An 11,715-nucleotide genomic window follows, 5' to 3' on the forward strand; every position below is an offset into this window, starting at 1 on the left:
GGCCCACTTCCCATTGGCTCATGCTCCACTTAGCTCCACTAACCTTGAGCTTTCTGACACACACACACACACACACACACCACGCAAACCCTCTGCAAGCCACGGACAGCAATGACAATGAGGCGGACATTTAGGATCGATGAACCGGTTTCTGAGGACAATGGACCTCAGCCGAGGGTCCAGGAGCTCTGGAGACCCCCAGGCGCTCCTGGACATCATCATCATCATCATCATGTCCACTGGACAGAGGAGGAGGAAGGAGAGGCGGGGGGTACTCACTGGTCAGCGCCTTCTCGTAGCTCTTCCCCATGGCGATGAAGTTCCTCAGGCAGGGGTTGAACTGCTCCATGATGGACTGGAAGAGAAACCGCACGAGTGGTTAGTCCGGGAGCGGGAAAAGATACGCACACACACACACACGAGCTACATGACGGAGCGCCACTCTTTACTGGGGCATGAACACACATACACACAGCAGAGTGGGCTGAGGAGGAGGAGGAGCAGGAGGAGGAGGAGGAGGACTGGTCCCTCTCACCTCCCCTGCTGTCTTGCGTGGACACAACACCTGAGCCTCACAGGTGGCTCCGCCTCTCACACTGAGCGTGATAATTGAACTAGGTTATAAATAAACATTCTATAGACAGACGTCTCAACGCCCACTGAACTCAACCAGAGGTCAACCAGAGGTCAGTGATGATGTACAGGTGAGTGACAGAGAGAATGGGGAGGAGTCTCTACTCGTTATCTCTGCCCTGTCACTTCCTCTAAAGGTCAAGGAGAAGAGGGATGAAGGGAAGGAGCCATCGAATGACCAAGACCTGCTCACTCCTTCAGTACCGGACCGAGAGCACAGGAGGGGGGGCGGGGGTACATTTGAGGTTGACAGACAACCTTTTTTTGTCACCACCAAACTCCTCCATGAGTCCAAAAAGGGAAGTAGGGCAGGAGACACAGGGAGGGGGAGGGGGAGACACACACACACACACACAGCCCTGTCTCTACCCAGAATGCCCCTCTCTCTCCTCGGTGTATTCCCTGAACAATCCCTCCAGCAGCGGTAATCACCGCCGCCCGGCAGCAGGAAGAAAGGAGCGCTCCACAAAAGAGTAAATATAGAAGATGGAGCGGCCCGGTTCTGTCTGAGGGCGGGAGGCGCGTCGCCTGATCTGATTGGTGGGACAGCTCCAAGAGGCGGGACTAACACGACGAGAACCTCTTCATGGAATAACATGAACGTCCTCCAACATCCCATAATATCAACAGGACAATGTTGGTGCTCGTGGAAACCAGAAAGATTTATCTAGAGAGCCGCTCTGTGGGCGTGTTTCAGACGAGATGATGACAATGAAGTGATGACAACGAAGTGACGACCACGAAGTGACGACCACGAAGTGACGACAATGAAGTGACGACAACGAAGTGACGACAATGAAGTGACGACAACGAAGTGACGACAATGAAGTGACGACAATGAAGTGACGACCACGAAGTGACGACAATGAAGTGACGACAATGAAGTGACGACAACGAAGTGACGACCACGAAGTGACGACCACGAAGTGACGACCACGAAGTGACGACAACGAAGTGACGACAACGAAGTGACGACCATGAAGTGACGACCATGAAGTTTGTTGGTTTCTTCTACTGCGTTTGTGACTGCTCAAAAGTCTTGTGTACTGGAGGTAATGCACCCGCAATTTGTGATGTAGCACTGGCTTCAGCACCTTGCTGCTATGCTTAACATGATGATATTGATGATGTTGTACTGTTTTTACTGTTTTTATTGTAAAGCACTCTGTGTATTCGTACTGCGAAGGGCGCTATATAAATAAACTTTTACTTACTTACTTACTTACGACAACGAAGTGACGACCACGAAGTGACGACCACAAAGTGACGACCACGAAGTGACGACAACGAAGTGACGACAACGAAGTGACGACCACGAAGTGACGACAACGAAGTGATGACAACGAGGTGATGACAATGAGGTGATGACCATGAAGTGATGACCATGAAGTGATGACCATGAAGTGATGACCATGAAGTGATGACAACGAAGTGATAACAATGAAGTGATGACAATGAAGTGATGATCATGAAGTGATGACCATGAAGTGATGACAATGAAGTGATGACCATGAAGTGATGACCATGAAGTGATGACAACGAAGTGATGACAATGAAGTGATGACAACGAAGTGATGACAATGAAGTGATAACAATGAAGTGATGACAATGAGGTGATAACAATGAAGTGATGACCATGAAGTGATGACCATGAAGTGATGACAATGAAGTGATGACAATGAAGTGATGACAATGAAGTGATGACAACGAAGTGATGACAATGAAGTGATAACAATGAAGTGATGACAATGAGGTGATAACAATGAAGTGATGACCATGAAGTGATGACCATGAAGTGATGACCATGAAGTGATGACAATGAAGTGATGACCATGAAGTGACGACCATGAAGTGATGACAATGAAGTGATGACCATGAAGTGATGACCATGAAGTGATGACAATGAGGTGATGACAATGAAGTGATGACAATGAGGTGATAACAATGACGTGATAACAATGAAGTGATGACAATGAGGTGATGACAATGAAAGGATTGTGCTTCAGCCATATCTGGAGTACATACATATATAGATCTCATATCAGATCTTAGATCAGATCCTAGATCAGATATCTTATATCAGATCTTATATCAGATCTTATATCAGATCCTAGATCAGATCTTAGGTCTTATATCAAATCTTATATCTTAGATCAGATCTTATATCAGGTCTTATATCTTATATTATCGTGTGCTGCAGCTTTATTTATGATGTGACGTGTTTAATAAATCAGACTCTAACAGCTGGAGGAGGGAGGTGTCATCACTGCAGAGTCCCTCCTCCACCACTAGGGCACAGCATCATGAGGGGGGGGGGGGGGGTATGACCCAGGCACCATGAACACATCATGCAGCAACAATAAATACATTAAAATACAGGTATGACATCCTGGAGCCCTTCACATGGACAACACTGTGTGTGTGTATGTGTGTGTGTGTGTGTGTGTGTCACAGCCGACATACACAGCAGCAGGTTGATATCATGTTGGGGTGTAAATTACAGTGAAGCAGAGCCGCCATGTGGCCCCATTAGAGCTGCTGGCCGCCAGATCAACCAGCAGGGGGGGGGACCAGGTGGAGATAAAGAACTATAAATATAAATATGATAAAAAAGAGAAGTGTTGTGTTCGTTATCTTTTTCACTTGCTTTTTTATGAGCGGATAGTCACAGGATGTCACACACACACTGAAAACACACACACACACACACACGCAGCACCTCGGCCTCCCTGCCACCTCGAGGACATCACGATAAGTCTGGAGAGTCACAGTCCACTGTTTGTTCCCCTGCTGCTGAAATGTGTGTGAACCGGTCAGCATGAAGGTCTCACACACACACACACACACACACCAGACCTGTCACTCTAAATGGTCGCCCTGGTAACGGCGTGGGCTCAAACACGGGAGTCAAGGTGACCCCCTGTCATCAAGTTTACTCTGTCTGTGTGTGTGTGTGTGTGTGTGACCTTCATGCTGACCGGTGCACCTCGTCGGTCCTCACATCTCTCACCTTGTTCACACACACACACACACACAGTTTACTGGTGGAACGCAATACTTTAGTCTCATGATCGACACCTTCTGCACACATTGTGTATTACAATGAGATGCAGCATTATGGTGTGTGTGTGTGGGGGTGTGTGGGGTGTGTGTGTGTGGGGGTGGGGGTGTGTGTGTGGTGTGTGTGTGGGGGTGTGTGTGTGGGGGGGGTGTGTGTGGGGGTGGTGTGTGTGTGTGTGGGGGGGGGGGGGGGTGTGGAGCCAATATCCCTTTCAGAGGAGCCCTTATCGGTGGGCAGAGCCCCCCCTCCTCCTCCTCCTCCTCCTCCACTGATGCAGCTAGAGGAGGAAACAGGAGGGAGGGGGCACTTCTGCCGCCATATATGGAGGTGCTGGAATCCCCCCTACTCCTCTTCCTCCTCCTCCTCCTCTCCCCCTGCTCATCTTTATTCTCCTCACGTTCGGCTCAGGAAAGCCGACTCTGTGGTGAGGAGAGGGAGGGAGTCTCCCCGGCCATGAGAGACACGTTCATCCTCCTCCTCCTCATTCTCCTCCTCATCCTCCTCACCTCAGACTACCGCATCAGAACACACACGGTCCAGAGTACCAGGATGTGCGTGGCGTGCAGCAGTGTGAGCGCTCACCGTGAAATATGAAGAGGAAGCAGCAGAGAGACGAGAGTGACGCGGAGGAGGAGGAGGAACAGGAGGCTTGACCTCTTGACCCCCGACATGAGCTCCATCTGCACACGATACCAAGTTGTGGTGTGAAGAGGAAGAAAACCACACACACACAGATACATACACACACACACACACACACACAGATACACACACAGATACAGACACACACACAGATACACACAGATAGACACACACACAGATACACACACAGATACAGAAACACACAGATACACACAGATAGACATACACACAGATACAGACACACACACACACAGATACACACACAGATAGACACACACACACACAGATACACACACACACACACCCAGACCCTCAGACCCTCCTGACTCACATGCCAGTCATGTTGTCCCTGTCAGCCAATCAGCATCGTGCGTGTGATGTTCATCTCCACGTTGCAGGTTTTATTAAAGCGCGTTATGAAACGGACCGAGTCTAACGGGAGGTGGCACCTCCTCCGGCTCCTCGGAGGGGGGGGGGGGGGGGGTCAAGCGGCGCCTCCTGCTGCCTCCATAATGATGCAGGAAGAAACCCCACTGTTGCATTTCAACAGCCTCCTTATGCACTGCAGCACCAGCAGCCGTGAACCCGTCCACCCTCCTCCTCCCCCCTTCCTCCTCCTCACCCCCTCCTCCTCCTCCTCCAGGTCACAACACCATCTCTCCCTCATCAGTGACTCCATCGTTACCTGAAGTTACGACATCTCGTCTCTTTCACACCGAACATGAACTCAGAGAGCAGTGAGACTGAAGAGTAACTCCTCCTCCTCCTCCCCCTCCTCCTCTGAAGAGGAGCTGTGGGAGATAACAGATAAGATAAGGAGGAGCAGATCGTTGGCGGTCCCTCTGCCACTCAAATAAGTGAATCTCTGCTTAAGAACCTCAGATTTTGGGTTCTGGGATCTCGTGGGGACAACAACAACAACATATACCTCCAAATGAAGACTGCAGGGTCCTACGTGGACCCCCATTGAACCCCCAGGCTCTAAGTGGTCTGGTTCAGCTGCTTCAGAACCCACCTGAGGACCTCCTCCAATGTGAGGAGCAACCTGAGGTGAGTCACGTGCACCTGGAGTCACGTGACTCACTGTGATGATGAGGAGGAGGAGGAGGAGCAGCATCGTCACAGACCGGTGAGTCACTGCGTGTTCAGTGATCACAGAGGACACAACAAAGGCCTGTTGTCTTCCTCATGACGTCACCGGACAACAAGCAGATCAGAGCGGCCCGCCGCCGGTCCTCACACCGGGATCAGGACGCGTCCCCGCGCCGTGGGAGGGCGCGTGGGGACCGGGCGCGCGACAGTCGGTCTTACCTTGTAGACATTCTCCGTTATCCGGTGCACCTCGTCGGTCCGGGACATCCTGCTGGGCTCACGGGTCCGGTCCAGTGGGTTCGGGCTCCGGGGGGTTCCGGTGGGCTCCTGGGGGTTCCGGTGGGTTAGGGTCCGGTGGGAGAGGGTTCCGGTGGGTTAGGGTTCCGGTGGAGGGTCCCGGTGGGTTCCGGTGGAGGTTCCGCGGCTCTTCTTCGGCCGGTGACGGAGAGACGAGCTCGGGCTCGCCGCGGTGCGCGCGCTTTTATAAGAAAAGTCCTCCGCGGCGCGCACACCGGCTCCCCACGCAGCGCAGGGGGCGATGCTGCCTTCATGGCCGGTGGGGAAAAGACAGGACGCGTTATGGCTCGTTTTACAGGTTTTCATTGTAAAGATGACAACGTGAGACCTGTGTTTGTGTGTTTGTGTGTGACTTTGAACGCAACCATAGAGGTTGAGAAAGAGACGTTCAATGGTCTGGACATGTCACATGACCAAATCTGCCACCGGGGGAACCAATCAGATCCTGTTTCCCAACGTGTGCGTCATGCTGAGATACCTGGACAGGTGTGTTGAGTGATGAGGGGAATTAAGCAGGAGGTGACGTAAAGATCCATGTGGATATAATAATAATAATAATAATAAAGGTACTCAAAGGCACTTTAATGGTCAGAAACAGAATAGAAACCATAACAATGGACACAGTGAAGACGAAACTAAACCAGCACGTATGTAAAGCTCCAGGTCTCTGTTCCTGCATCATTAACCTTATCTGTCCCTGAACGCAGCACAGCATTTACAAAGCCTCGCCTCCTCATCTGTCACGCGCTGCCCACGCAGGGGCCCTGAACGCGTCTCCACGCATATAATATGATAATATAACCACAGAACACCACGTCTCTGTCATCACGATGTTAGTGTTCACCAGCAGTGGATTCGGGTTTATTGTTTATGTTATTAAATAATATTACATCAGTTTATTTATAATATAATAAATCACAAGCCCTGAAATTAGTTTATATAATTAAATGTGAGGATTTATTGTGTTGCAGACCACCGATCAGTCTGGAGTTTAATCACAGTATATTATTTATTTATATATATACAATTATATATACACATATATAAACATACATATGTATATATTAGGGCTGTGAAACGATAAAAAATTTTAATCGGGTTAATCACAGGTTTTTGTGGATTAATCATGATTAATCACATATTACCGATATTCTCGGTATATCTTGTGAGAACATAGATATTTATGACAAAAGACGGATATATACATTTATACATTCTTCTATACAATGGTGCTGCAACTCAGCAGTTATTTAGCAGTTTTCTTCCATATGGAACATTAATACATCTTCATCCTAAACAGAATGTTTAACCCTCCTGTTACCTTTCGGGTCAATTTGACCCCATTCAATGTTTAATGTCGGTGTTCTTTGGGGTCAATTTGACCCCAGGCTGTTTTTCACTGTGTCAAACAGATAAGAAATATCAACTTTTTTATTTATTTAAAGGGCTATTTAAGTAGTCAACAAACAAACATAAAGTACCTCACACTTAAACTTGGGAAGCAATATTAATTCTAATAATTTTCTGGAGGTTTTAATTGCTGGGGTCAAATTGACCCCGAGGGTAAAATATGTTAGTAAATGTAAAGGTAACAGGAGGGTTAAACAGAACATGTTTCTCTTGTTTGTCAACCATTAACTCCACCATGATACAATCTAAAGGTGGACAGATTGACAAGTGACTTTTGTTTTGCTCGGTCCCGATGCGCGCGCACGGAGCTCTGTGGCGCGCCAGACGGAGATCGATAAGTGTTAACGCAACGCGAAGAGACAGAAATGACATGCTGCTGTGGAGATACGATCAACAACAGACGTTTAGTTTAATAAAAGAACAAAGACGTGCTCTAGAGAACATGTCAGGGGGCGGGCCAATCTCTTTAATGTCATGCGATCTACCGACACTACGCCGCGATCGACTGGCAGGTCGCGATCGACGTGTTGAGACCCTGATCTACAGGAAGTAGAAGTCGTAACAAGGTTTCCGGAGGTGAACCTGCGGAAGGATCATTACCGATGAACAGACCGTCTGCATGAGAGCGGACAGAGTTCAGATTGAAGTGGTGTATTGGAAGCTCATTTTGCAAGTGACTTTTTTTTCGTCCCGACGACCAACAACAGACGGATTGGAAGCTCATTCTGCGCATGCGTTAAATGCGTTTTTTTTAAAAACTAGTTAAACCTGTAATTGAATTAACGCGTTATTTTTCACAGCACTATATATATACACATACATATATATATATATACATGTGTATATATATATACACATACATACATGTGTCTACCGGACAAACCGTTCATGTTTCGTCGGCCGCCGAAGTTCTCGGTTGCAATCTGAAACCTCATCACTAGGGGGCGCCAGACAGTAAACACTACACCTTTAAGAAAAGAAACATTTCAACTGGTCATGTGACTTTAGACTTTTGCATCTATTTATCACGAGACTTGAGCTGCACCGTCTCCTGTGATTTAACAGATAGGTGTGTGAGTGTGTGTGTGTGTACACACACACACCGAGCAGCACTTGATCCTGCCTTCAAGACTTCCTACTCACCATCGTCCTCTCAGCCAATCAGATCCACGTCTGTGATTCATCCCCCCGCCCACTCCTCATGAAGTCTCTTATGTAACTTCAGTTACTCTAGGAAATCAAAACTCCTCACAGCTGCTGAACCTCTGGCTCCCCCTGGTGGTGAAGTGCAGAAGTGGAAACGAGAGGATGAGGAATAACACGTTTATTGTATAAAAGGGATGTGCAGCGAGAGAGAGAGGGGAGAAAAGAGAAGAGAGAAAGACAGAGAGAGAAATAGAGCGAGAGAGAGACAGACGAGCAGTGTGATGCTGACTCTCTGATCTTCTTCTGCCTGTGAGATTATTGTAAACACTTCTCCTCATGCCGTCAGGTGACTCACAACCGCCTGTCTCTTTAAGACCTCCCCTCCAAAAACACTTGAGAGAAATATGTTCCAGAACACGTCGAACGAGTCGGTCCAGACGTGATGAGTGAGCCCAGATGTGTCCATCACACACTGTGACCCACAATGCTTTGCACAGCCCCATGGGAGCTGCTCCTGATGCTCACATCAAACAGAAGCTCAGTGTCTTTGAGTTGAAAGGTCATTCTTAAAGTGTTTTTATTATTATTAAAAAGCAAGAACAAGGTTCTTCATGGGGGACGTCCTCAGACCAGAGGGTGACGTAGAAATCTCTTAGAGAGGTGGAGGTCCAGATAAAAAGCGTCCAGGACATCAAAGAGAAGCAGCTGCTTCCTCAACTCCTCTGAGACTCAGTGGAGGACGGAGAGGAGTGACGGGGGAGCTGAGGGGGGAGGAGGTGGAGGAGGTGGAGCGATACGAGAGGGAAGCCACACAGCCGAGTCCTACGCCTGGAGACGAGCAGCCGAGGACTGAGAGCGCGTGATGGAGGGTTCTCCAGGTGGAGGAGGGACTCGTGGAGGTCGGTCCACGGTTCTTTAGGCGGCGAGCATCTCCCGCTCGGGCTTCTTCCTGGAACGTTCCCTCTCTGAGACAGAGACAGATGGAGAGGCTTGGAAAAAGGATTTGATGAAACCGTGTGTGTGTGTGTGTGTGTGTGTGTGTGTGTATAGACCTGGTTTCTTCTCTGTGGCCTCGGGGTCAACAGGAAGCTGGTCTCCAGGAACCTCTGGAAGCTCGACGTCTCCCTGAGAAGACAAGCGGAGGGGCAGCAAAGCGTCACCCGTCTCCTCTGAAACACCAGACGGGTGAAACCAACCCTCCGGGCAGGCCGGGGGGAGGGGCGGGGCCTCACCTGCGCGAGCGCCTCCAGCTCAGCGAGCACGGCGTCCTCGTCCTCTTGAGACAGCGACCCGGCCAACATGTCGTCGATTTGCTGCGAAGACGACAAGGAGCAGCTCGGTAAACAACAACAACAAACGTGTTTACTGGGTCAGAGCATCAGAGAGAGGGCCGACCTTCTGGTACTCCACGGCGTCCTGGGTTTCATCCATGATGCGCTCCACTTCTTCCACGGACATCACCTGGAACACAAAGTCCACCGCCGAGCTTTAATACCACACCAAGCTCCGCCCCTTTATTTAGAGACGACGTCGCCGCCTACCTCGTGCATCTTCTTCAGGCATTCGTTCCCCACTTTCAACCCTTGGATGACCTTGATTTCAATCTGGGCGAACTCCATGTCCTGAACCTGAGACAGAGAGAAGCGGTTAGCGAGCTCCGGGGGGTATCCCCAGGGGGGGGATATCTCCGGGGGGCGTCGCCGGTGCTCACCATGCGCTCCAGGTTCCCGATCTGGTTCTCCGTCTTGTCCAGCAGTTGATCCTGGTAGCGCTTCTTCTTCAGCAGGAGGAGCGCTTTGCTGGGAGAACCCAGAGGAGGACGAGGAGTGATCAGCGGTTACAGACGACAACATTTACATTATTTACATTTAGAGAAAAGAAAAAACAAAGCTTATTATTTTCTAAATAAGTTTAAAATGAAGGCAGCTTGTATGTGTGTCTGCTGTGGGGTCCCTGATCATGTGTCTGATGACCAGGCTGAGGAACAGGATAACACGGGTCTCTCACTCCCTCTGGCCGCGGCTCAGCAGCTGCTTGGCCAGCAGCCTCTCCTTCTCCAGCTGCAGGCCGATCCTCCTCTGGTACTGCTTCAGTTTATCTCGCTGCTGCTTCAGTTGCTGCGTGAGACATGAAGCGTGTTATGGACATCTCACTGAGAGCCTGACAGACTCTTCATGAGCTGCAGGGAGAACATCTTCATGTTCGGATGCATTGGATTATCAGAATTTAAGCATTTGTTGCTTCTACCTCTAACTTTCTGTTTTGTATATTATATAGAATAATATTGTATTGTATTGCAATGATTGACTGAATAGAATACACAACAACAACAACAATATGTACAGTCAAACCAACACGGTGTTAATATAATACAAGTTAAACAGGGAGGCCACTTACACTGAAGCTCTTTGGTCAAAGTAGTTCATTTATTTTATATCTCCTTGAGGATTTATGAAGGAACATTCCGGCCAAAGTGACGTGGTCACTTTTTAACAGAGATAAAGTTGTGTTGCATAATCTGCGTGAGCGAACAGTGACGCGCCATGTTGTTAAAATACCTCATAATGTAAAGCACTCTGGCTGCTAGCCGACGTTAGCCGACCGACCGACGCTAGCCGACGTTAGGTGACCGACGTTAGCTCGCGGTGACACTCACCAGCACCGCCTTGTCTTGCTCCGTCACTCGGCTCTGCTTCTTCTTTCCAAAAAGATTTCCCATTCTGACGCAGCATTCCCGCTACAGCTTCCCAGCAGGAACGGAGCCGCGCAGCCGACCCGCGGGCGACTGTTTGTGTTGCTAGTTTTATGTTTACAACTTGTAGGAGGCGTCTACCGGAGCTGCTCCTCCATTACTCGTGGAGTCATCCGTTCTGGCGTCCACGCCCACATCAGGAAGGACGGAATCCGAGAAGGGACACAAGAAAAAAACGCCTTTAGAATCGTGAGTGTTTTGGCGCCCTCTAGTGGCCACGGAGCGGAACGGCTGCATTAGTCAAGCTTCCTTCAATGTAAGATTTTTATTTTCAAAATAATGATTTAACTTAACTTTGAGCGACCGTAACGAACAAAGTAACTGTCGTTGGATGTCATTTAAGAATCAAACACATTAATACTAATTTAGTTATTGAGAGGTGTATTGATGTCTTTATCAAACTATATTCCCTTTTTAATCAGTTTGACAAAACATTTGAAAAAATATATATTTTAGAAGTTTTGACCATGTGATAATATTCTTAACGTAGTAGATACGCGATTACAAAAGCTCACGTATGTTGTGTGCTGCAGTACTTCCCTGTGACCACTAGAGGGACGACAGAAACGTTTTTACAGACTTTACATTATGACCAAGGACGCTACAAACATCAGCTGCAGGTACACTTAAACATTTCAAGTCAATGTGCGTCAAGGCCGATTTTATAGCATACCACGACTTC

At 48.7% G+C, this 11,715-nt stretch overlaps 1 protein-coding gene and 1 pseudogene across 1 annotated transcript; both read right to left on the reverse strand.

Moving 5' to 3' along the window:
- The window catches only part of LOC130203782 (brain-specific angiogenesis inhibitor 1-associated protein 2-like), a 21,381-nt pseudogene extending 15,391 nt beyond the window's left edge, over positions 1 to 5,990 (reverse strand).
- Positions 5,991 to 8,841: 2,851 nt separating this feature from the next.
- chmp6b (charged multivesicular body protein 6b) lies at positions 8,842 to 11,141 on the reverse strand. The gene is made up of 8 exons (XM_056430189.1): positions 10,938 to 11,141; positions 10,289 to 10,398; positions 9,993 to 10,080; positions 9,823 to 9,909; positions 9,677 to 9,742; positions 9,514 to 9,594; positions 9,334 to 9,406; positions 8,842 to 9,246 (listed from the first exon to the last, which is right to left on the reverse strand). Exons 1-8 carry the CDS (start codon positions 10,998 to 11,000, stop codon positions 9,197 to 9,199), a joined length of 618 nt encoding a protein of 205 aa, XP_056286164.1. The 5' UTR covers positions 11,001 to 11,141; the 3' UTR covers positions 8,842 to 9,196.
- Positions 11,142 to 11,715: the final 574 nt, after the last annotated feature.

The sequence above is a fragment of the Pseudoliparis swirei genome, chromosome 13 (genome assembly GCF_029220125.1).
Source record: "Pseudoliparis swirei isolate HS2019 ecotype Mariana Trench chromosome 13, NWPU_hadal_v1, whole genome shotgun sequence".
Lineage (NCBI taxonomy): Eukaryota > Metazoa > Chordata > Actinopteri > Perciformes > Liparidae > Pseudoliparis > Pseudoliparis swirei.